At 39.8% G+C, this 27598-nt stretch overlaps 2 protein-coding genes across 2 annotated transcripts in view; one reads left to right on the top strand and one right to left on the bottom strand.

Annotated features, from left to right (window-relative positions):
• Window positions 1-12935, bottom strand: part of LOC117815348 (phospholipid phosphatase-related protein type 5-like) — a 57844-nt gene extending 44909 nt beyond the window's left edge. The window contains 4 exon segments of the mRNA XM_034687002.1: window positions 1179-1289; window positions 6766-6801; window positions 6803-7004; window positions 12503-12935. Coding sequence (XP_034542893.1) covers window positions 1179-1289; window positions 6766-6801; window positions 6803-7004; window positions 12503-12561 — 408 coding nt within the window. The 5' untranslated portion in view covers window positions 12562-12935.
• A 2848-nt stretch (window positions 12936-15783) lies between these two features.
• Window positions 15784-27598, top strand: part of palm3 (paralemmin 3) — a 47981-nt gene continuing 36166 nt past the window's right edge. The window contains 1 exon segment of the mRNA XM_034687308.1: window positions 15784-16239. The gene's annotated coding sequence lies outside the window, so the exon portion shown is untranslated.

The raw sequence follows: 27598 nt of genomic DNA, 5'->3' as shown, positions 1-27598 counted from the left end.
AGAAAGGGAAGAAAAGCAAGGTTAAAGAAATTCCTTTAGGAGATCCTTAAGGTGCTCTGAAGAAAGATGCAGCTTGCTAAAACAGAAGCTCAAAACAGAAGCATTTTTTAAGTAATGCAAACCCTGAATAAGACAAATTTTTCCCAACTTCTCTGTTTACTTAAGTTTGCTTGAGCCGGCGGGACAAACAAACGCCCAGGACTTTCCTTTTGTTTGGCTAAAGGGTACTATTGCAAAACCATCTTCTTGACAACTCTGTATAGCACCCTTTGACTGAACAATTTTCCAATGTCAACATTCTGACTCATATAAGAGTGAAACATCAGGTATTTTAGGGTGAATACAAAGGAAAGGCTCCATTTGAACATCTAAAAACAGCTGTTTCAGCTAGGTCTGCTATGCTTGTTGGAGCTCGGACGACCTGCGGGCTTGGAGCGTGTTAGCAGTGGCATTGGCTAATTGGGTTTCCTTTCTTAATTAGGCCAATTAATTAAGAGATGCAGCCTAGGCCATGAGCGCTCCAGCAGGTCATTTAGGGATTACAGTGAGCATGGAAGAGTCGTGGGAAGAGCAGAGGAACGGAAGGAAAGGAGTCGAGAAGATTATGAGCAAAAAGGTCACATGGGAGTGCCTTTGTTGTGAGAATACCTCCTGCTGAAAGTTATCACTGAGCCACAGGGTAATCACCCGTTTGTGGCGATTCAATCAATCACTTCTTCAGGGAGTCGGTGAATGGAAAAACAGAGCTAATTCAGAATATTTCCCCGCTGACACTCTTTGTTGTTAATCTGCCGTGAGAAACATGTGAAATAATGGAAAGAAGAGGTGTGGGAGGAGTGGACACAGAGAGGAAGAGGAGAGGGAGAAGACTGTAAAATGTGCTTTCATGTGTCCATCAGTTTGTGCTGGGTGATTCATGATTTCCACCTAGGGAGTTTATAGCTTGTTCTTTACACACTTTCATGTACATGGGTGCAGGATTCAAATACCGCGCCCACAATTTTGTCCAAAATTTAGAATGTAGACTGTGGTGGAAGGTTTAAAACTGCTGAAAGCAAGAAACAACCTCTTTAAATATGTCCAACAAAATCCAGGTCATATTAGGATGATATTTTCTACAATGAGCACAAAAAGCAACCAAAGAGCTTTATTTTGAACAAAGAAGGTCCAACACTCACCTCCACAAAGAGGAAGCAGGGCACGATGTAGGTGCTGGTCTTCTGCAGGCTTCTGTCTTCAGAAAGGGTCCCCATCGGCCTTCTCTGTGCTGCCAGCTGGCCGCCAATCATCTGTGGGGTCAAAGGTTGTCGTCAGGTCTAAGTTTACTTTGTTGAGTCTGGGTTAAAAGATACGCTGGGTATAGAGCTTCTGCAGCAGGAAAACAAACTACTTCATGCTTTCAAAATGCTGAAATTGAAAGTATTGAGCTTTAAATAAGTCAAATATAGTGTCACACAAGTACAGAAAAATGGATCAAAGATTGTGAAGTGAGCAAATAGTGGAAATTTCCAAATTTTTGGCAATTCTTTAGGCTAAATCAAGAATTTTTGCAGTATCTGTGTAGATCTTTCTGACGGTAGGGTTGGGTTCACTAGTAAGGACAGAGGTCTAATAGGCACCTTTATTTCAACGATTTAATCACTTTGACAGTTTTCAGCCTTGTTACTAAAGTGAGTCACTAGGGGTGCTGCTGGTCCACATACAGAGGCTATAGTCCATGTCGCAGAGGTCTCCGGTTTGATTTGCGGCATGTCTTCCCCCACTCTATTCCCCACATTTCCTGTCTATCTACAGCTGTCCTACCAATAAAGGCAAAAACACCCAAAAATATATCTTAAAAAATAAAAGTATGTCACTAAACAGTCGTTTGAATTCCAGATGACACAAGAGAGTAAATAAAGTAGTCTCTTTTTATTCACTTCAAGGTTTAGAGTACATTTTAGGGTGAAGGTTTCATGGTCTGTTGACTCACAGCCAAGAGGCAAATCATTCTCATTCTCTTTCATCTAAAAGTTCAGCATCTATGAATCTTTACATTTTAAGTATTTATCTGAAAATATTCTACTTTGCTAAACCTCTGAAATCACAGCTGAGATGACCACATGTGATTACCATAGTGCATGTCTCATATAAGGCATATAATGAACTTAATGAGTAGTAAGGGTTGAGATGTAAATCCCTTAAAGGCAGTTTAGAGGTACTTGTTCTTTTCAAGTTATTTCTACATCACAATTTGTAATCCACTTTAATCATCTGACAAATCAGTTCAAATTAAAGATATGGATTAACAATTTTAAATATTGACACCAGTACATTATAGTGTATAACTATAGACAACTGTCCAGCTGTGCAAAGTGTGTGTGGGACATAATAATGATACAGTAATATGTCGTTGTTCTGACTTATGTGATACAATTATCAGTACACCTGCGCCAAATATTGAATCTAAACAGATTTCCCTGTCAATTTGACTCACCGTGTCACTACTGACTCCTTATGGTGACACTATAATTAAAGGGAATCTGTACAGGAAGTTGACAGAGGCTAAATAAGAAAAAGCAGAAGACAGCAGATAATGTCGGACAATGGATAAGAAAAAGATCAGAGTTGAGCCAGCCACTTTCAAAACCCAACTGAATGAAGAAAGACAAAGCTTTTCTATCTCTCTTTACTGAAACAAGAGGATAGTTGAAGAATGCACTTAAGTTTAGGTGGGCTAACATGATGATTACTGCCCATTTTACTGACGTGCATGCCTATGTGCTCCACCTGTGCGTATATGGCAGGAGTTTTATAGAAAGACTATGAAGGAATTGAGGCTGACTGAAAAAGACCTGGCTTTAAGTTAGTACACTGTGGTGAAATTACATTAATTCTTTGGATAGTCTGCACTTTACCTTTAAAGGGCTTTTTATATCATTCAATAAATCTGATATTGAGATGTATCGTTATACAGTATGATTGTCTTGCAATACATCCATTTTCAAAGACACTAGATTGTGGTATTATTGTTATTGGGGGCATGTGACCCCTATCTTATCATACCGTATCGTATTGTATTGTATCGTATCGTATCGTATCGTACCGTATACCATACCATACCATACCATACCATACCATACACCACACCGTATACCATACCCTATCGTACCATACCCTATTGTACCGTATTGTACTGAATCGTACCATATCCTACCATACCGTGCCGTATTGTATCCTACCATACCGTACCGTATCGTATTGTACCGTAACGCACCGCATTGTATCACTGTATCGTATCTAACTCAAATCGGCAGTCACCTGCCAATTTATAACCCTAGCACATGGTGTAGGAGCCTCATCCGCATCTTTAATATTTAATTGATCCTCTAACACATAAGCATTATCATACTGCAATAGTAGACACTGAAACATGCCTTTTGTTTTGTGGGTACTTATACTTCTACATTGTTTTTCAATTGCAAAACTAATTTGATTCATTTCAGATAGCTTCATATGAAAGGACTGTCACTTGTCAAAATGCTATGCATACATCACAGTCTTTCTGTTTTCCCATCCCTTCTTCTACCACTGAAATAAGAGATTTTTCTTGTTTCCATTGAGGCACCTTTACCTAATTGTGCCTCTTCCAGTGTAAACAACAGAAGCACTGTGTGTCCAACTACTTAAGATCTTCAGTTATAATGAGTTTGTTTGTACTAAGAACTTCTGACGTGACATCCTGATCCATCCATTAATAAACCGGGAACCTTCAACCCTGCTGACAGCATATGTGCTTCAGGTTGTCAATTTAACACCTTATCATCTTTGTGCACAGAAAAAGAAACTATCAGGCAGAAAAAAAAAACTCTATTTCTGTGCACACACCCACACTAATATACTTTATACACACTTACAAACTCTCCCACCTAGACAGATGCTGAGATGCCTACAATGCATGATACATTGTGCATGATACATCAAGGTAGAAACACACGCACGCACGCACGCACGCACGCACGCACGCACGCACGCACGCACGCACGCACGCACGCACGCACGCACGCACACACACACACACACACACACACACACACACACACACACACACACACACACACACACACACACACACACACACACACACACACACACACACACACACACACACACACACACACGGGTAGGCAATCAAAGGTGTTGAATGGAGAAGAAATGAGGTTGAAAGGAAGAGAAGTAGAGTGGAAAACAGAGGAGTGATGATCAAAAACAAAAGCCTGACAGAAAGAGATAAGAGAGACACAAAGTCATGATGCAGACATTTGGAGACTCTTCTGAAGTAGACCGGGTAGGGTGAAAGCTAGCCAACTCAGCAATGGGAAATAATAGCAGTTGGGCCTGAAAAACAGGTAGAAGTTGCTGGAAAAAAAAGCTCTGGTCCTTAAAGTGAGAATAAGGGGAAACAGGGGAGTAGGCTGTTGAGGAAAGTTAGCATAGACAGGCAGACTAAGACATGCCTGGGGCTTTGAGACATGCAAATGACAGCACTCGAACTACAAAATGTCTGTTTCTGCTCAGTTCTTTTTGGATCAAACAGCAAACACAATTTCTCTAACAACTCCAGAGCCCCGAAATTATGATTTTATCAATCATAAAGCAAATGCCCTGAGCAGCCTTTCTTATAATTTTATTCATTCTACTACCAATTGGTTCTCCTCTCAGATATTGAGCCTGGTCGCTCATCGCCTTGACAACAATTATCTCACTGACTTTATTGCTGAGGGCGAATCTCTGCTGCGGAGTCAGCCCTTTCTCTAATCAATGGTCGTTTTTTGGTGAGAGGGGAGGAAGGAACTTCACAGGATTGAAATTTGCCCATGTCTCTATAGTTCAGCAGAAATGTTAATTATTAAGAAACAGTGACACAGTGTACATGTTCGGCCTCAAACAATTCTAATGCTTCAACTCACTTTCCATTGAAAAGCATAAAAGAGAAAGGCACGGCTGAAACATTCCCTCAAAAATACACGAACTTGTTACATGATGAAGATATAAATTGAATACATGCATCTGAAATGTTTAAAGGAGAACTAGTGCATGTATTAATAACTATCCTCCCATCCTATAGTCCCAGAATTCAGAAATCACAAAGACTCTCTCTAATCTTGGACTGTGTGATGATCTCAATTAAAACTGTTACCAAAGATGGTCAGACATCTGAACCACCAACAAATTTAAATTCACACACTTGTGTACAAACTTTGAAGAGATCCCTTTGGGAAGTGTAACTAATCTGCAAAATAACTCACAGCAACACAGGAATGTGCTGAATAGTGGTCAGTCTTATTTAAACTTGCAGGATTTGGGAGGATTTAAAATCAAAACCACCTCAGGTGCTGTCACAGTGACCAAAAACTTGAACTTCAATTATCTGGCAATGAAGTCCCTCTTAGCAATTTTTGTTCCATGTCACAGATTGCTCATCATTGGTCACATGAGACATGTTCCTGGCCTCAAATGGTCTTAACGCCTAGAGATTTCCTGCAGTGTGTATTCGCAAAGGCCAAACACATTGCACTGTATGCATTTCTAAATGCAGTGTGTAGTGATGTTCTTCATGTCAAACAGACACAAATACAGAGAACAGCACAAACTATGCTCACTCTGTTTTAGTGTGTTAATTATTCATGCAGCGGTTCATATTCTCGTTTTCACTCCTCTTTCTTCACTATCCCCTAGCTGTGCCTCATGGGAAGCACAATCGCAGCATTATCCTACTGTTACAATATAAGTACAAGTTTCTACTAGTGGAGCGCAGCTACAGCTTTTAGGCTTTCAGTGGTAAAACAGCATTCATTGATCCTAGGTAAAGAGAGAACAGGTTGTACAAGTTGAAGCTGAAGACAGACGGATTTTAAATACACATAAAAACACACAGAGGAGGTTGTGTGCGGGAAATACAGCATTTGAGTGTTCTTTTATGTGTCCATCTAAGAATCAAAGCAGGCAGAAGGTTGGCATGACTGATCGTCTCTTGTGTGGCTGTCCATGTCGCTCACTGTGATGTGCATCCTTAAGCCTCGTACTGGCACCACGGCAACAAAAGACCCACTCTTTATCTCACTGGCACACACACACACACACACACACACACACACACACACACACACACACACACACACACACACACACACACACACACACACACACACACACACACACACATAAACACACACACAGATTATTATCCCGGTATCATTACATATCAACTCGGTCCAACAAGTGGTGCTGCATAGCTGATGTTGCTGTGTGTGTGTGTGTGTGTGTGTGTGTGTGTGTGTGTGTGTGTGTGTTTGTGTGTGTGTGTTTGTGTGTAAGATATAGGATAGTGAGAAACATAAACCATCTGCCAACACACTCACATTTATACATACGAGCTACACTGTACATATTTACTTTGACAGTAACAATGTATAATTTGTCCTAATCTCAATGTTGTGTTCATGATTATATAGCTGTTACTTAGTAGTGTCCAAACACATGCACAAATTGTATTTTGACAGTTTGGAAGCATTGTGTTTGAAACTTTTATGGCAATGAATCCTTTAATTGAATTAAAACTCATTCAATTTAGAAAGCATCCAGCATAGAATCACTCCTGTTCTGCACCTTAAGTTCATCAATATTGGTCATAAAGATGCACAATCATAGTCACACACATGCACACATTCAGGAGCAACCTGTTCCCGAATAGAAAGAGCAGTAACTGGTTTCGAAAACTCTCACCTTAAATCTCTGTGTGTTGGAAGCTTCTGCTGCTGCTGCTGCTACTGCTACTGCTCAGTGACCGCTGCCTCCTCCGAGTCCCCGTCTCTACAAGGATTTGTTCCTGCAGTGGACTCCCATTCCTTGCTTGCGTTCTGGTCTCAGCCTTGCTTCTTTTTTCCTTGCCCCCTCTCGTCTCTTTCAAAGCAAAAAACCAGACCCTCACTTCCGCCGCGCTGCCACTGTGAAGCCCCTCGGCACTGTGTGTGAATAGAGAGAGATACAGAGAGCTCGCCACACTGCCAGGCAGCCAGCCTCCAGCCAGCCGAGTCTATATCTGTCTGCACTCTGCCGCTAGGTCGCTAAGCTAAATATGATGATCTTCAACAGCGCTTCAAGGCTAATTAATCAAGTGAAGGGATCCACAGGCTGCTGAGGGAGGCTCCTCGGCACAGTTGCCTGTGGATGCGAGGAGAGGAAGAGAGGCAGAAGAAGAAGGGAAAGAGAGAGTGTGTATGAGTGTGAGCATCTGCATGCATGTGTGTGAGAGGAAGAGAATGGGAGGCAAAGAGGAGGAGGAGGAAAAAACATAGAGTGGGAAGAGGGAATAAGAGAATGAGACAGCTGGAGTGGAGCAGAAAAGAACCATCATGTGCAAAAGAGAGAGAGAAGCAGAGAGAGAGAAGGAGGGACTGTGTGTTTCAGAGACTGAGGCATAACGGTGGCTAAGATGGTAGACACTGTGCACTTTAGTACCCCGGAAACCATGATGATATCAGCTGAAACCATGGGGCACAGGTTTCTGTTTCTGTGGTATATTTGTTTTTGCTTTGTGTGTGTGCGTGTCTTTGTGTGTGTTTGCACATTAACAGGAACACGGTAAGTCAGAGCATGTGGGAGAAAGGTGACTGCTCTGAAGGTAGTGTCAGTGTTTGTGTTTGCGCCTTTAGACTCAGCCAGGCAGTCAATAATGACAAAGTGTGGCCAGGTGAGTGGGGACTTTAATCCTGCTCAACCCTTGTTACAGTAGACAGTGGGTTAATGATGCATGGCCAAGCAGAAAAGTGGAAAAGTGGAACGCACCCTGCACATGGACCTATGTGGGTCAGAGGCCCCCAGGTGAAAGCTTACCAGCAGCTTTTGGCTGTTTTGTGTGTGTGTGTCTATACTGCATAATGGCATGGGTTAGTTCACCACAAATTGTCTTTCGCCCTCAGGGCAAAAACAAAGACAGTGTGTGTGTATTTCTGTACATGTGTATACTTGTGTGATGTCCATGTTTAGACATGTCATTGTCACCCAGATGGACTGGTGGACAGCCAGACAACTGGCGTGTCCCTGCGGCATTGCCATACAGGTCTGTACCTGCTGTGGATTTTAGCTTTTTTTGAAAGTGAACAGTGTGGAAAGCCAACTTCAAATTAATCTGAATACAGACAATATACCCACTTTATTAACCACTAATTCCTCGTAAGTACCTCTCTTTATATCAAGCAGCAAACTTGGATGTTAAGAAATTAGCGTCATGTTGAGGTGTAAAAAAACTGCAGTTACTTAAGTGTCCACTTGAGGCTGGCACCAAAAGTCCGGGTGACACCATTAACACTTATGTCAAAAGGCCTGTCTTCACAGCAGAAATAAACATGTTTACAGCATAGTACAAAAAGAGATTTTGGTATAATGTATTGGGGTTGAATCTTTTCAAAAGTGTATATGTTTGATTTTGTTTATTTTACAAATATTTCTCTTTCTTGTTCAGAATAACATTTTAAAAATGGCTAAAAATCTACAAAAGAAGGGAATTAGCTTAACTCAATCCACATGTTTTCTTGTTTCATTTCTGTTTTATTGAAATGACTCAGTCCCTACATTAAGAACCGCACAAACCTCAGATTTGATTATTGTGTGGATAATACAAACTAGAAAGAGGCTAAATAGCAATATCCTGAATTCTTACCAGCCATTATGACAACTTGTAGAGCTGTACACTTACTGTGGTGTGTAGCCAAGCGGCAACCTCCAGTCTCAAACTATGAAGCCCATGCGGAAGTGATATAAACTGCAATTCATCGAGAATCCGCTTGAGGCTGGCTGCAGAAACACTAGAAACCGCATAGACATGAATGGTAAAAAGACGATCTTTGCAGCATTAATAAACATGTTTACAGCCTGGTTTAAAAAACGGCTTGGCCCTACGTAGCTAACATCTGTATCGGCACACACTGTATGGGGGATGAATTTTTTTCTAACGAGACGGTTCAGAGAATATTAAGATTACGAGTTTTTGCCCTAATAAGGACATGACTGACTTGACTCCTGGTCGGGAACACATAGCTGTTGGCTAGGAGGCTCAAACTCCTCCTCTTTACGTCACACTATGCCTGGTTGAGTTCCGCATTTCCAATATGGCTGCCGCCATCGACTGGCTTCAAAACAGCGCTCAGGAACAGATGGGTGAGGTCACGGATACTACATCCATTATTTATACAGTCTATGTGTGTAGCTCATGGTCTAACTTTTGCCAAGGACACTGTAAAGAACAGTATTTTCATAGAGCTTTAGGGATAAGCTTGGGAGCAATTTGGGGTCCAGTATCTTGCCTGAGAACACCTCCACATGCAGAAGAGGGTTGAACCTCCTTGTAACTTGTGATCAACCAGCTCTACTCTACCAGCTTTTTTTCTTGACTGTTCCCATATTAACCCCAAAAATGTATGACTAATGGATCATAATTTCACCAGGATCATGAAATCCCCATCCTTAGTTAGAGTGTGGCAATTATGGAAACAGTCAGAGTATGCCATTAAGGGAAATGAGATCTCAGAACAACAGGGGGGCAAGGAAAACATGCAGCATCCCTCTCCTTCTCACATCCCAACATCACTTCTTTTAAAATATTTTTTTATCCAAATGTGTGAGGAACAGCATCATAAAAGCCTCCCACCCTCTTGGAGCACTCAAACAAATCACTCACAGCTGGAGAGGGACCCCAGTCCACTCACAGTAAAGTGTCTTTTTTTCCCCAAAAATGATGGATAAAACCACGTGGTGTCACAGATGTCATAGTTCCCATGGCAACACGGTGCATTCATAGAGTGGGATGACAAGTGAGGAAATGTGCATAGGCAGAAATACACACACTCACACTTACACATTTAATAGTGCACATACACTGTAGAAGGAACAAGTGGCACTTAATACTGGCCCTGCTCACAGACTACTGAGTTGCCAAACTGAACCTTTTCCCCGTCTCACACAAACACTCGTCTAATGAAACTAGCCTGACCCAGTGGTGTCTGCAGCAGAATCAATCTACTGTGAAAAAGTTCAGGACAAAAGCTCCGAATGCAAAACTCTGGGAGAACTGAAATCTAAATTTAAAAGATAGTGTCTTTGAATCACTGGCATTGTTATCAAAAACTCCTTCATGCCCTTTCAATCACAATGAGAGGTACGTGTTATTTTAAGCTAGTTAAGGCAGCATAATTGCTTCACACTGTACTTTTCAATATCAACCCTACTGCCACTTGACTGAACCATGAAAGTCCACTCAAGCCTATCCCCACTGTACAATCTAAATAACATATGAAGCTGCAAGCATTGCCTTAAAAGCTTATCAGAAGTGAACATTTGTATTCACATGTCTGCTGTTTGTGTTTTCATGTATCTACAGCACCTTATTGCTGCTATCGGACATAGAAAAACTGCAGCAAATTTCACTGAGTATATTAGTATCTGCCTTTTACAGCCTCCTGAAGGACATCTACTGCATATTATCTTATACACCTTCACTTTAGCCCATACTGTGCAGGTGTGCAGCTATGAGTAACATCCCATATTTGATGCATGTGATGTTTTTATAGATAGTCCTGTCTGGTCATAGAGAAATACATGTGATGTGGCATCACCTAGTCTAACAATATAAAGAATGAGAGCAGTTGTCAAAGTCAAGGACAAAACAGAGCAGGTAAGATACTGCAGGGCTCTGGAAATAGAGCAGGTGCAGAGAGGTGGCCATGCATAGCGTTAAGATGATTAAACACACATCCCCCCCCTAGTGTCCCAGGAAATCACATTTATATTCAACTTTTCTGCATCTCATGATCTACATCAGAGTAGGTTTCATGCTCTGTATCAAAGGGTCTTGGAGTTGGCATCTGATGTGTCCAATTTTCATCTAAAGGCCAGAGTTCAGCTCCTGCCACAGGAAAGTAACACACACTTGAATATGTATGATTCATGCAAACCCCTAACCTAACACTGAAGTGGCAAAAGTCGATATTTCTCTTCCAGACAGGACCATGTGACTGCTTGTGAAGCATATAAAAGGGTGTTAAACCTGCCTGCACATTATCAGTTTGCTGGGGGGTTAAGTATTCAAGGGTCTTCCAGCTCCTTCTTCTGATATTCTGGCCCCAAACTTTTCTACTTTGCTTCACAGTCACAACTCTCATCAGGGTCTTTTTCAAGTGAAGTAGAGAGCTTTCAGCAGAAAAAATGTAAACTACCACTGTATGTTATTTGGCCGCACTAATTAGTAGACTGACAAAGTATCTGTTGAATAGAAGTTCTGTCTCTGCTGGATGTGTTAAATCAGCCCCTTCTTATTCCCAAGGCTGTGTCATACAGACTCGCAAAGTATCCTCAAGTGTTTGCATAAGCAAAAGAGATTTAAAGTAACTGTTAGCTGAACCTTTGGAAAAACAAGTTGCTCAAGGAATCAGGTTTCAGTGACACATTTGAAGGATTGATTGATCAGCTTGGTTTGGAGGTTGTGGGTGATGGACTGGGTGTACAATACAGAACTTCACTTAGGGGTCTGGGGTTCTAAACCCAGTTCTAACAACAAGTAAATGCAGCTAATTTCCCTCATACCATTTTGTACCTTAACCTGAAGACATCTGTATTTGTAAAGTATGGATGAAAGCATCTTTTTTAAGAAGACCACTGTTGCTTGTTTTTGTTGCACATCATTTTTCTTAAAATAACCATACTGTTAACTTTATGTGTAGGTTTTTAAATAAAGGACCACATCAAATATGTTGCAATCAAAGGTAAAGAAGAACAAACACTGGCACTGAAAGTAGTTTAGGGTCTTTTGAAATAAACTTCCTACATCCAGCTTAGACATTCTTGATTGTTTGTGGATTTTCATCTCCCCACCTCATACGTGTTGGTACACATGAAGTATTTTCTAACTCACTTCTATGGCCCTGGGTGGTTTAGTGGTTACACAAAGTGTTGTTCAGCTGGTCTAACACAAGCTGCTTATCTGCAAACATCTGTACTGTAAATGGCTTCCACAATATGCTCACAACATTCTGTTAAAATATACATGCAGCCTCACATTGGAAACAGACATTACAATAGAAATCACTGGTGTCGTTCCCTTTTTACATGTGTTTGTATGCGCCCAAATACAAATGTTGCTCTTTCTACAGTGTGCTACACAAGCAGATACAAGCAGAGACACACAGACACACAGACACTAGACACACACATACAGACCAAATGCATGCAAACAAAGGAGAAGGTGCTGGTATGTATGCACAGTTACAAAAGCACAAGCACATAGTATTGTTAAGAAGAGGTTGCTAACAAATACCTTCAATCTACCAAAATACAAGAGCTAGCACACACACACACACACACACACACACACACACACACACACACACACACACACACACACACACACACACACACACACACACACACACACACACACACAAAAGATAGATGGACTGTTTTGCCTTACTGTTTAGGGAAAGCTGTGTGATACATGAGCCTGTGTGCTCCCACTATCTGGCTGCTCATGTAAAGACTCCCTCTTGTCTTGGGGAATCAGAAGTAGGCCGAGTTCGTGGATGTGCTCATTTCATACACCACTGCTGTGGATCACAGCCAAGGACATCCTTGCTTCAAATTGCCATACTGGGGAATTTCAGCAATAAAGAATTAATCAGATTTTTTGCAAAATGGGATTATAAAGAAGATAAAGCCCAGGTTAGCAAAGATGTCATTTAGGTGGCTAAAACACTGACCATCACCAAAGACGTTGTTACGCTAGTACTTCAGGAGTTCTCATCCCAGATTTGGGCATATTAAGAAAGCAATTAATCAGGAGAAAATGAGCCTGAAGTGTTTTGTGGTATTAATGAAATATGAGTAAGCTATAATGAAATATACATAAAAATAGCTTGGCCTAGTTTCATCTCATTGAGCTACAGTAAAGAGTAGTTAAAAAGGGCTTTTTGGTCTGTCCTGCTGTCACTCATAGACAAAACATTTGAATGTTCACAGTCAAGGGTCAATGCACATTCCATGTGAATTGAGCTAAAATTAAATGTTACCTTTGAACTTTCTTTACTTTTTCTTCTTTCTTTATATTTTGGTAGCAATGATGGGGTGTCTGATCAATATGAAGGCAAACTTTGATTGGACATTACTACAATACTTCAAATGCATTTTGGGGTGAAGGGGTCACATGCTTGGCTGCCATTAACTAAGCTCAATTTGTTTCTACGATCTCAACTTTTTTTTAACTTTTAAAACCCAAAAGAATAATCTTAAATAAAAAACACGACTAAAAAAAATTATGAGGGAGAAATGTGTCACTTTAGCTAACCACTTTCATATCAATGAAGTTGCATCACCTTTTTTGTTTGCAGATTAGCTCAGGAAAAAAGTTGAAGTTCATTGCTGTCGCCGTTCCCTTCTCAGTTGTCTGACGAAGCGGACTTCCGCTGGTCTGACACATTTTCCACTTTTGATCAATATGTAAAATGAAAAAAGGTCCACACACTAGCACTGCCGTTAGCATGAATTCAAAAACAATGTGGTACCAAGAGATTTGTGTCCTAACCCTATCTTGAATACAAATGATATGAAGTGAGGGTTAAATCTCCATAAACTAAAGAAATTAAGAGGTTCCAGAGAATATGTCGACCTACATAAACTGATTGAACACATAATACTAATTTGTGTCACGCACAGTGCAGACAAAACACAAGAACAAATAGCCTGGGACACATCCAAGCACACTAAAAAAAACACACACATGGAACTCAAATCCTGAATGGAAGAATATACTGATGAATCTGCTGTGTGCTGTTTGTGGTGTATTTGTATTTACCTGACCTTTAACTGAAGAGTTTCAGCTTACTCCCAGCAGTTATCTTAGATTTATAATAGATCCCCAACAAAGACCCTGCAAAACATTGTGGAAAGCAGCATCAAATTAAGTTCATATAAGTGTTTCATGCCAAATCTGCAGCATTCATATCTACAAGTGCCAATTCAAAACAAGCAAACCACATTCTAATTCATTATTTGATGAGAGGATACTATTTATAACAAGTATTCTCTTTTTATTTTTACCTTGTAAACTAATAAATAGGGTAACTGTTCTATAAGTGTTATTGTTATTTTTAAGCACAAAGATTAAATCATATTTCTTCTTTATAACAAAAAATAAAACAGGCAACGGTTTTTACAGTTCTGCCCAAAAGCACTGCATTAAACTGTAAAGTGCTCATTTAACATCCATATTCTCTTTCAAGTGAAAAGTCAGGGCAGGAAGTTGAATCCATAATTTGAGCTGAAAGGGATTTCACACTTCTAAGGTGCCCTTTCATTAAAATAAACGTTTTGCATTACATGTATAGTTGGCCTTTTATTCAACCAGCAAATCAGTGTATTTATTCATACAGTAGGACGCAAGCCTACCTTTTTCACAGATGCTTCATATCTTTAAAATATAGACCCAGAGCACCCGAACAAAAGACATGGTGAGAAAGAAGTTGTACTTTTACACATACACTGAATCGGACAGTGATATTTTAAAATTAAAATATAACAGTATTAAAATATGATGCAGTAATCATTTATGTTGACTCTTAAAAAATAAAGTAGAGCATGGACATTGGCAGCACGGCCTGTCATGGTCTGGCCCATTGACTGTATGCTCCTATAGGGGGGGCTCCAAAGTATTTGGACCACGCTCTACTGACTTGCTGCATGTCATTAGCCCCGCCTCCTTCATGTTAACAGATGGAACATTAGTTAAACTAGAAAATTGGTTTCCTAGAGAGGCTTAGTTTTAATTAATTATTTGATGTTAAATAGATGATTGATTGACAGCTCTGTTCAAAGTTTGGGCTCCTGCATTGTCTTTATTAGATTAGCAGAGTATGGTGAGGGAAAACCTAACGACCACCGACACAAGAGTCATTGAACTTTGCATAGCCATGAGCATCTGCATCAGACAGATACAAAAATCTCTTTTTTGGACTGTACTGACCTGAGGGATCTCTGACAATTTATCACTAAATGAAATGCGATTTTTGTTATGGGGAGTGTTTAGTTGTGTGATGTCAGTCTTCTTTTGCCTATGCCTGCCCACAGTGTCCATATTGATATACAGTCAATGGTGTGCCTGGCCTTTTCTCGACCACCAGGAAATTACCCTGTTATCAAGCTTTTTTCTGTCAAGATAATGAGACAAATTCATCTGTTTTAGTAGAAAAAACAGATTTGCTATTCTGAAACACCAAGAAAAACAAGTAGGGATCTTGATAAACCAAAATTAACTTAGTTTTGCATGAGAAAATAAAACATGGATGCCACTTTAGGGCTTCCATATAATAATTCAAATACATTGGAAATATATTGAGGTCCTCTTAGGCTTGTAGAGGCCAAATGGTTCAATAAATATTTATCTGGGTCCTCGGAGACAACATGATGAGAAACAAATAAATGCATTGAGTATCCTATCAATAAAAAAATAACTAATAACTACTTGCAGTGAATTACATAAGATACTTCTAAAAGTGTCAACATGATCTTTCTTGTTAAAAAAAGCTGTGACCAAATAAAAAATAGCTTAACTTTTAGATTTCTATCACAGCTGTCTCATTCAGCAGAGGGGATATCATATTATTCGTTAGATTAAAGCAGAAAGCTGGAGGAAAGATGTTTGTATGCTTTGCAGTCATTCAGGGCGACAACAACAGGAAACATGAAGCGACTGCTGTGCTGCTGTGCTGCTGTCTGGAGGGTTGGCCTCACCGTAATGACTGGAGTCAGGTAACCATCGGACACACCGACTCATTCCCCCTCACGGACGGGCCCAGGCACGGAGGGAGGCGGTGAGACCAGCTTTTAGCGACGAGTTGATTTCTTTTTCGTGTCAATGTGGCGGCTTTGCCTCTGAAACAAACAAACAAAGAGAGCAGTAAAAGTTTGTTTGTTACTCGCAGCAACGTGTCGTTCACGCGAGGAGCGGCGTGTCTGCGAGCCTGGCGAGGAGGCTTCTCAGGTGTTCATCTCCGTGAGGGATTTCTTTCTGCGCATTTTGCTCTCTTTTGCGACATAATCCTTTAAGCTGAAAGGAGGATTTCTCTCTTTTTGTCGCGTCTTCATTTTTACACATTCCTTCTGGGATCGTTTTCCCTTCATTGGACTCAAAAACTTCAAGAGGACAAGTTTTAACAGGTAGGTGTATTTGATCATTTGCACATTTTTCGTCAGGAATGTGGACAGAGTTAGGTGCGATTCATGGTCGGTTGTCAACTTTTGAAAGTGGGCCAAGTAGTGGAAGTGAGCCCAGTAAGAGCTGGACAGCCCTAGCAGCTGCTGACTTGTGTGACCTCTGTTAAGCATTGCTAACCAAAGAGTCAAACAATGACTAAAAAATCTCTTTGAAATGTAACCAAACTGTTCAAACGTCTCTAGTTTATGACAAACCGTACCATGACACTTATTTGCTCCTTAAACTCAGCCAAACTAATACAAACATATGTAGCACGTGAATACTTTAATTGTGATCGCTTGTTTACTGTGACTATCTTTTCACAGGTGATGCACTTTTTATCTGTAAGATTTCCCTTTGTGTTTCTACAGCAGCATGTCTGTTTTATTTTCTCTCAGCTTACTGTAGCTCGTTTATTGCATGTGTTTGTTCTCAGTACAGAGTTTTATGAGCTATTAAGTCCAAAAGCTTGAAGCCTGCAGGGCATTTAAAACAGTTTATGGTGCAGTAGTGCTGTCTTTTGACACTTTCTCTGCTGCTGCTGCAGCAGCTGTATCTTCATACCATAATGTGCACACACACACACCTACCTCACCACATGCACAGATCATACAGTCAAGATCACAAGCACTCTGCATCACATCTAACCACACATTTCCTTGTTTAAATCTCATGTGCTTCCTCAACTCTTAGCTGTCTCATCACTTTTAAAAGCGCCCTTGCTTCAGCTTCATTAAAACACAAATTCAGCCCTAAAACCAATCAAACAAATGCTGCTTAACATACAGCTAAGCATGCAGCTAAGCATACTGATTTACAAGCAGAAATCCCGGTAGGAGATACTGACGTTGCTCTTCGTCTGTCAGGATGAAAAAGTGTGAGCCTTGAGGCCATATCCGGGGTAGTTAACACCCTCTGTCTTAATTTGACTAAGGAAGAAGTTACTTTCTTGAGGGTTTGCTAACAAGCATACTTATGCCCAAAGTTTCAAAGAGAAACTGCACATAAAAGATCAGTGCACAGGATACATGGAAATATAAATGTCACAGCAGCCACAGAAAAAAGCTGATTACTGATCATCACTGCTGTTTTATGATGCCATAAATGGGACAATTACTGTCCTGGGAAATAATTATACACTGAAGTTCATGTGTCCACAGAAAAGTAAGTCTTCCTGTTCAAAAGCTCTCAATTAATAGATAAAACTTTAAAATGAGGCCAGACTCGAGATGTGTTATTACTGCACTGTGTGAAGTAATCAGCCGTTTTAGCCACTGAACACATGATTAAGATCCATCAGTTTAAACTCACTGTGGTCACTCTGTCATGCTTCAGTCACTGTCACAGCTGTTTGGCTTCAAGAGCGTAGCGTTGTTGTGCTTATTTTGAATTCTGGGGCACTTTCTGATCTCAATCAATCATAAAGCTCAGTGCTGTCTTCTGTGATTAGCCGGAGTGCATATCTGTCTACTCCTCTCATTCATCTTTTAACCACTGAAGTCATGAAACATGTATGCATTTTTTATTTATTTTTTGATCCCATCTCAGGAAGAGACACTAATAATTTTAAGGACTGGCCCCCCAATGGGCCTCCAAGAAGAGATGCTCAAACACCACTTTTTCTTCTAAGACCGACACCAGCAGACGTAGTTTGGACTTTAAATTTGGGGGTTCACAAAAGTAGAAGAACTGTGATGCATTTAACAGAGCCAAAGGGATGCAGTTTTGCAAGGATTACGCTGCCACAGAAAACAAAGTGACACAAACAAAATCCGGAAACAAAGAAGATACAGATTCTCAGCTGCTAGCGTTTTTCCAGAGATGAGCCTTGTGGGCCCATTGAGAGACCAACTAATGGCATCTATAAACTATAGATCATATGTCAAACATCGCCTCATGAACTGGCCTGCCTGCTTACCCGATCTCAACCCCGACTGAGAACTTGTGGTCAATAATAAAGGAGATAATTTACAGTAATGGCAAGAAATACAGCTCAAAAGAGCAGCTTTTGAAAGCCATTCAAGGTACAGCTCACAGTGTCATCAGAGAAGTCATCAGAAACCTCACTAAATCTGTTTACCTATGACCTCTGACCCTCACTGAAAGAAAAGGAGATTGTATTGGACATTTGAGAAACACTTTAGATTTGAAATGTTTCAAAGACATTAACAGTTTTATTTTGTATACAAATGTAAAGAAAACTGTTGTTTTTGTTGAAGTTTGAATACAGTTGTATTAAATATTATTATTTTCAATCAATAGAACGTTTAAAATGGTGCCTAGTTTTTAATTTTCACAAGTAATATGCTCTTATCACCAACTTGTATAATAATTTGGCACACTCATTTCTGCAGATTCTGCATTTATTTAAAACTACAGCCAACGTACTTTGAAAAGCATAATTTTAACCACAAAGTTGAAGAAATATGCTCACTATCTGACTTCTTGACAAATTTGAGAACGACTGTTGACATAGTTTTAATATATTCACAAAAATGCAACTTGCATAATAATTTGGAACACGGTGTTAAATGTCAGGACACACTGACAGTGTCGGACAGGATCTTTTGCTTAGCAACACCCCTTGTGCTTAACTTCAAAGGAAGGTAGGCTATAAGCATTTGTTTACTTATTTTTTCTGTTTAAATGGCTGCATATGAACATGTGGGTCTGTTTATCTGTGAATTAGAGAGTGTGCATCAGAGTTTGTGCGCCGATGGAGAGCTTGGTGTTAGTCTCAGGGCTGTAAAGAGCTGAAGATTTTTTCCTGTGCAGGGCTGAGTTAAAGCAGGAGTGTGAGGAGATAGAGATGAGGGGTCGTTGTCTCTTGGCACCTTGGGTTTCTTGAAAGACGCTATATAAATATCAGTTATTATTATTATCTTCAGATTGACCTCATACTGAGAGCAGTAACATGATGTAAAGAGATGAGGGAGGCAAAAGATGGCCATCTCCCAGCCCTCTGTCCCATTAAAAGAAACTCAGTTTAAATGCGTTTGCAGATACAATGATGCTTCCTTGTGAGTAGCGCTGCTGCTTGTGTCTCTTTACTCTGGGTTGCTTGTGTATATTCTAAATAGCAGCAAAAAAAACCTAAGTGTTGACTTTAGACCAGGTTTAATTTGGTTTATGGCGCACTCACATTATCTGTCCTCAAGATAACAATGCACCCATTACATCTTTTTAAGACCAACATGCCCAAGAGCCATCAGAGGGCTCAGTTAACCCCCAGAACCTCCCTAAAGTACACTTGTGTCTAAGTGTATGTGGTGCTCCTGTTGGGTGTTTACAAGCCATTCCTCTCATGCTTCCCTAACGCTGTGATGAAATCAAGTGGCAACCTCCGGCTGCGAGAATTGAAGACATACGGAAGTGATAAAAACTGCCGTTCACAGAGTGTCCGCTTGAGGCTGGCTCTGGAAGTACTGGAAACCACATACACACAAATTCAAAAAATCTGTACAGCTGAAATAAAGATATTTACAGCCTGGTACAAAGAACGAGTGTAGTCTGGATAGCTAATTTCTCGATGAGCACACACTGTACTGGGGGTGAATTTTTTCATAACGCGGCAGTTTCGATTCCTTTATGAGAGGCACAGCTGACTTCATTGACAGGCAGGAACACTGTTGCTGTTGGCTAGGAGGCTCAAAGCCCACCTCTGAACCTCACACTAACTCGACAGCAGTTAGGTTGAGTTCAGCATTTCCAATATGGCTCCCGCCGACGATTGGCTTCTAAACAGTGCTTCAGAAACAGATGGGTGACGTCCATTATTTATCCGGTCTATGGTACAAATGCATGGTGATGGTGGACCTCCTTCCCAGCGCTTTGACAGAATTGCATTGGGTAAGAGGCTTTTGAGGAGCAATCTCAAAGTGAGGTTGTTGGTGCTGCCAGCACATAAAACAGCGTTAAAGGACACGGGCCTTTTAAAGGGGGAAGACTATTGAATGCATACATTTTGCTAGTCGTGACACTCTCTGTGAGCACAGCACAGTTGTTTTTGAAGATATCGGATTCCATTACAGGTAAACGTTTTTGAACATCTCAACCTTCAAGCCCCTTAATTGATGAACAAAGTACATTTTTGGTGGTTTAATTTAAAGTAATTGAAGAAAGGTCAAATGAACACATCTTAACTTAGCCAAAGCTTAATCCCCAACATTAAAGAAAAGCCATCAAATAAATATTTAATGTACAATTTCCTGTGGCCAGTAGTGTGTCTGCCCTGATTCTTGTGCAATAGCTTATTATAGCCACACTGTTACTGGTTTATGTGGCATATTGGTCAATGAAATGCAACAGATTGAAGTACAGAAATATCAATAGAGTGTTCTGGAAACGTCACTATGTAAGGCTGGTTTCACAAAGAGTTGTGGGTTCAATTTAAAAATTGTAAATTGTCCTGTCAAGCTTCTCTGCAATTATTGTTCAAAACACACCATATGTTCATTGTAAAGTTAATGTATTTGTATTTCTTGTTACGATTTGTGTGAAAAAATGGTAGACTATCTTTAGCTCCATTATTGTTGTTGTCTTAGAATTTACAAAATATGTACCTGGAATATCTTGTAACCAAATGCTTGCTGATCATCTCTCTTGAGCCTCAAATAAGGTATTCAATGTGCACTTCTGTTACATTGAGCACGCATAGAGATAACAATAATAATTTCACTTTCTCTGTTCAGCTGAATAGTTTCTTTCGTTACAGAAAACACAATCTTTGAAACAAACAAAATGCTGTGAAGTATCTACACCATGATGTAATAATTACTTTCAAATCAGTTCACTTTTGATGTGAATCTGCAAGAGGAACACAGAGACGGGTAGAGTTGGCTAGGTAGCTGTTAAAGACGGATAAAAGGGAAACTGTGTGGTCGTCAGCGCCACCAATCAGCAGGAGTCTTATCTTTTCAAATTGTGTTGCAGGAGAGTCAGACTCCGACAACAACACAGGAGATTAAAAACTGAAAGATAAAGACGAGGGGACAAAGAGTGGCTTGAAGTGATGAAATCCACTACTTGGCTTGAAAACTGGGTGATGGATGAGTTTTCAGCAGGAGGGAAATTCCTTGCTACCATTTTGCCCGAAAGCAAAATCAGTCTGTCTTTCTCTGTGTGTGTCCATCCTCAGCTTCATTGATACTGGATTTTCACAGAGCTACCTCTTACACAGAATATCATTATCAATCAGAAACAATTTTCACTGTGACTGTTTGTACATTTCCATATTTCAGCTTGACTACACAGCATGGGTAATAATACCCCATATGTGTCATATTGCCACTGCTCTGACTGTGTGTTCAGATTGCACAAACAGGCTTCAGGCTGTTATTATTATGGCTGTGGAGAGGATTAGCTTCAGACGTCACCAGGTGAATAAAGATGGTTCATCTGGAAACAACAGATCAGTGAGACACTGGCCACACAGGAAGTAATTTTTCTTCCAGTAATTGAGATCTCATTATTTCGGTGAATAACAATGGAAGAGATTAAATATAGTTATTTTCCTCTGAGGATGAAGTCTTATATTTTGTACATACATTAAGTGTTATTGTAGCTTATAATATGATACTCTATTATGATTATTTCATGCTCTTCTTATCATTGACTCTACTCTTGTCTGAGTTTTTAGGTAATCTGATTTACCGGTAGTTTCAGCCTTGAAGGGCTAATCCACTCATTTAGAATTTCAGTCACATACATATGGGCACGTGAAGAGATGGATTCCTAAAATAAAGCTCAAAATGCCACAGAGCCCGAAATATACCAACATTCAAGTGACAAGCTTCAATATGCTACAACCTGCACTTCCCAGTGCAACATGCTTTCCTTGTACATTAGACCCTCATGGCATTTTAAACACCCACATCTTTCAGAGTCCATGCCCTTTCTTTTTCTTTTTTAAACTTTTGTTAAAAATCACTTGTCTCTTTCGCAAACTTAAATTTCATTGATGACATGATTACATCTCACTAGTGCTGGGCGATAATTCGATAACAATAACTATCGCAATATAAATTTTCTCGATATAAATATGAAACATTTTCGATAAAAATAAACATGTAATTCCCCCCACCCCCCAGCCACTTAAAATGGAGGGGGCGCTAATGAGCCTTAGACACTAGTTGCCACCCAACATTTGACAGAAGAAGAAGAGGCATTGAACAGCCAATCGTGTCGCAGGGTGAGAGGGGTGCGGGGCTTAAAGACGTTCGGAGCAGAATGTAAACACAGCTGAGACGAGCGACACAGAATGAAAACTCAAAACCTACCAGCTCAAAGCAGAGTCGTCAGTCTAACACAGTGTCGACTCTGCTTTAACTTTTAACTTAATACACTTCATTAAATATACTTTCAGGATGTGGGTAAAGGAAGAGCACAGAGACAACTTCTGCTATTCATTGCAAACACGTTTAATGTCAACCGCGACTGTATTTCAACTGAACACTGAATGTGAACTGTGATGCATTCATTACACTGTGGGAAACAACATTACTCTGCCTGTAACCCTTAGTAATCTTAAAGGGGAGAGCACAACTCAAAACAATACTCTACTAAACTGATACACGGTACACAATTAGATGTATATTTGTTGTAAATGTAAATCAAATTATGGAAATAACCTCAATATGAGAAAAAACGAATGTAGCTTACAAACTAAAACTTCACAAAAATCTAATTTTACACAAAAAACCTGCTTCCTATTAGCACCATCAGAAATGATGGATTCAAGAAGTTCATCAGAAAACTAAATCCACATACAAAATAACAAACTGTGTTCAGCTTTCACTCAGGAGCAAAAATCGGACTTTAAATTTAAATGAAATAATGATTTGATATTTATAGTGCTAATTATCGATATCGACTGATATGAAATATTTTATTGTGCTAACATAATTTTCAATATCGCCCACCACTATGTCACACTCAGGAATATTTTCTCTAACCAAAACCTCTTAACTGGTCAATGTTAGCTGTCATCTTCATGGGCTAAATGGGCGGAGGGCCCCATTTAAACAGGATAATCTCAGGGGATTGTAGCCTGTGTTAGTGTAACTTGTGATCGCTTCATTTTCAATTATTGAAATGGAGACAATGACAATAGATTGCTCCCCTGTGGCCGCATTACCCACAGCATGTTTCTGTATTTTGTCAACATGTCAGTCCTGACATACCTGAGATACCAGCTACGCCTTCACATTCAAGTCAGAACTGTGAATTTCAATGACTTCAGCTTTTGTTTGTCCTCCTATCCTTGTGTCTTTATAGTCGAACAAAACACGCTTTTCAAACAGCACTCTTTTAATCATTGTGCCTGTGTGCCTGTGTGTGGTATTCTTTTTTATTTGCAAGTCTGTTGACTGAAAGACTGAGAAATTCAGACAGACAGCAGGTTAAAGAGGGAGGAGGATAGAAAGACATTTACCATCTTCAGTTTACTTAATATCTGTTGTGCACTGTACACATGCCCCGCTTTGACACCAACAACAATGCATTTGTCAAACAGACAAGGATTGGAAAGTTAAGTAATGTGTTGTGGTTGTTATAAAGGTAAAGGTCTAAAGAGATACCTCTGGAAAAAAAAGCCATGTCTGACAGGATATTTTAGCTTCTTAATGCCACAGCTTTTAACATCTTTGTCATGATGGCAGTCAAAATGAAGCAGCTGTACCCTGCACATGTTCATACAAATACTGCCCCTCTGGCTGTCGGTGTATAAGGTACACCTTGTTCAGTCTAATGCAGTCTAATAGAAACAGACCCACCAGAAATCCTACATTTGTAATGGTCATCTTAAAGCTACTTAGAAGAGTTTTTAGATGATTATGAAAAAGTCTCAAATTAATATTGATGACCTTTCATTGAGTATCTCTTTACCTTTATTTTTAATGTCCAAACCTGGTGCCGTGAGACTGCCTTTTTTTATTAATTTTTTTGATAAACAAGTGATACCTCTAGGTTTTATTCGTCAATTTAAAACTATGGCTTGCTGTACATTACCGTACTGACATACCAGTATTTAAAATTCATCTGATGACACCAAAAATGAAGGTATCAGGTATCAGCATTTGGCATGCACCATCCCAATACTGTTATTTCTAATCCAAACTTGTGTCACTAGAATTCTCTTTTCCCTCACCCCTCCAAAACAGCAATCTGCACTGTCCCTTTGGGTACGCTAATGTAGACACTGGTAATAGTTTTAGAGAATCAAAGAGCAACTGATTTCTGATATTCATTAAGAGCTACACTAAAAAACTCAGTGTTTCAAAGAAGTTGGTACTTTACTTGACCGTTACATATCCTACAAACAGCGAGCGACCTATATAGAACATCTCCATCTTTGCAAAAGCCAAAGTGTTTCCACACTCTGGACCGCAATGGTGGCTTGATAATTTCTCACTCGCCGGCTTCTCCTCTGCCATCCACCATGCTATGTTATGTTATTGTCTGCTAGCGAGTGGCGATGACGTCACAGACAGGCAGCCTGAATTGAGTAAAGTTTAACGTCTTTATCATTAAAGTGCAAAAAAACACATCCATATAAAGTCTGCCGTGCTTAAATCCAGTGTGTTATTTCCTAGTATCAATACAATTGATTTATTACCTTTTAAATCGATTTCAGATAGACATGTTGTCCGGAAGGCCAATTTGGGATGTAGTTGGATCATAGAAATATAAATCGATACATCGATGTAGCAGATTAATCGTTGAACCCCTATTTGCTCATGCTTTACTTGAGCCAATTTATAGAAAAAGCAAAGCAATCATGTCACATCTATTCGTGGTTAATATACTACTTTTCTTGGTATTTTTTCTAAACAATTTTTTCGAATTCAGGTATCAGGAAAACATTAAACTGGAACTCATTCAGTCAGTACGACAGCAATTAAAAATAACTGTTAGTTTGAGCCAGTTTGTCCACAGTAACTGAAGAATTATCTTAGCTAGACTTTGCAGAATTGCAGGATGGTTGTGTTAGACAGGAGTAGTTTAACCTAGGTGTGGTGACAGAATGCACATCCAGTGTAGTTTGCATATTCATAATGCATAAAGCAAGATGAGCCCATTTTTGCTTTTCCTATCCACCAGCAGCAATGTTTAGGTGGTAACTGTTTTTTGTAGTGCACAGCTATGGGATTTATGTGTTACCTCTGTGCTTCACTTCATGGTTAAATCCCCTTCATAACCCATTACCCAAATGATGTGTGGGTAATATGTTTGAATGCTGGCAAAGCATGATGGGACATTAGAAATTAGATATGCTTTGGTTACATGCACCAAATTGAATTAGCACAACAAGCAATCAATGAATAGCAGAAGTAGAGCCATGTATTTTCTTGCAAGTGTATTTTCTGTGGTGGGATGGAGGAAGAGATGGAGGTGTTGTCACAATTAAGCGCTGCCAACAAGCTGTCTAATGTTACACGTCCTTCCAGAGCTGCAGCTAATGTGTGATGTTGTTCTCTAGTCCATTCAGTGGTGAGAGAGATGTCTCGCTGTGCCAGTTTGAAAAAAAAATTCACCTGTTGCTGAATTTCTGAAAATGTCAACAGCCTACAACCCACATTGCATTGAACTGATTTACAGAGCCTGTTTTTGTTTGTGTGGTTTGTGTAGATGTGTTTTTTGTTCAAAGTCCTGGCAGAAATTCATATGGTGTATAAACATCCTTTTCATCATCAGAGGAGGCTGGGGATGTCTTCACAGTTTCTTTTGCTGCTCTATAGGCATGTCTTTTTTTCTTCTGGTGTTCAGTTAAATGAAATATTCCAACTCTCGCTGCTCTACTCTCCACTGCAGCTTCATCAGCACAAGTTGTTTTTCTCTCTAGTCTGACTATCTAATTAATGAATTTGTCAATCACACTGTAAGGCAATATTCTGGGGCAGAGTAGTGGCGCAGGTTTGGAAGCCTTGTCACATTAAAAGAAGGCCATGTTAGACTATTAAGGATCAATCTTTTGTACTAGTAAAATGAGCAGCATGAATACACTTACATTCAATGCCAGTGTAAATGTTATATCTGTAACTGAATACACACATTTACCTGTGATGGAGTTTTTTCCTTAATCTCTGCAGCAGAAAACCTGCCTTACTGTTAGCTTTTTTCTTCGTCTATAACAACCCCAATCCCCCAAAAGTTTGGACGCTGTGTAAAATGTTAAGAATTTGATGAGTTGCAAACCAGCAGCAACCTCCGGACTCAAAATATGAAGCCCATAACGGAAGTGTTATAAACTGCAAATCATCTAGAATCCGCTTGAGGCTGGCTGCAGGAACACCAGAAACCACATACACACCAATTCAAAAAAGAGGATATTTGCAGCATTAATAAACATGTTTACAGCCTGGTTCAAAAAACGGCTTGGCTCTACGTAGCTAATTTCTGTATCGGCACTCACTGTATGGGGGGTGAATTTTTTTTCTAACGTAACCGTTCAGAAGATATTAAGATTACGAGTTTTTGCCAAAATAAGGACATGACTGACTTGACTCCCGGACGGGAACACGTAGCTGTTGGCTAGGAGCCTCAAACTCTGCCTCTTTATGTCACACTATGCCTGGTTGAAATCCGCATTTCCAATAAGGCTGCTGCCACCGATTGGCTTCAAAACAGCGCTCAGGTCCAGATGGGTAGCGTCACGGATACTACGGCCATTATTTATACAGTCTATGGTTGCAAATCATTGAAACCTCAAAATTTAATACAAAATTGTGCAAATCAAAAATTGTTACTGAACACTAATTTACATGTACTAATTTTGAATTTAAAGTCAGCAACACATTTTAAGAACGCTTGGATAAGGGTACGTTCACCAATAAGCTGCATCATTTCTTTTAAGAACACTGTTGTTTGGGAACTGAGGAGACAAGTTTGTTATTTTGAAAGTGAAATGTCTTCTCATTCTTGCAAGATATAGAATTTCAGCTACTTAACAGTTGGTCTCATTGTTCGTGCCACAACACACTAAATGTCTCCTGGGGTGACAAGCTACCAGTGTTTCTGGATCATGTTAAGATATGGTTTTCTCTTTGCATGCACAGTTTCAACCTGCACTTGTGAATTCAGTAACAACTGATAATGGTTTTCTGAAGTGATTTTGAGCCCAAGCAGTGATTTAAACTTCAGAGTCATGTCTGTTTTTAATGTAGAGCCTATTTTCAAGTGAAATAGGGTTTATATGATTTGCGACCCATCTCAATCTTTTTTCTCAACATTTTATCCAGAGGCCCAACCTTTTTAGACATTGGAGTAGTAGTAAAGTGCCATTTTTCCTTTGTAACAGCGCTCCAGCCAGTGGTACATACCACA

The sequence above is a fragment of the Notolabrus celidotus genome, chromosome 7 (genome assembly GCF_009762535.1).
Source record: "Notolabrus celidotus isolate fNotCel1 chromosome 7, fNotCel1.pri, whole genome shotgun sequence".
NCBI classification, from domain to species: domain Eukaryota; kingdom Metazoa; phylum Chordata; class Actinopteri; order Labriformes; family Labridae; genus Notolabrus; species Notolabrus celidotus.
This window is presented reverse-complemented; position numbering and strand designations above follow the sequence as displayed.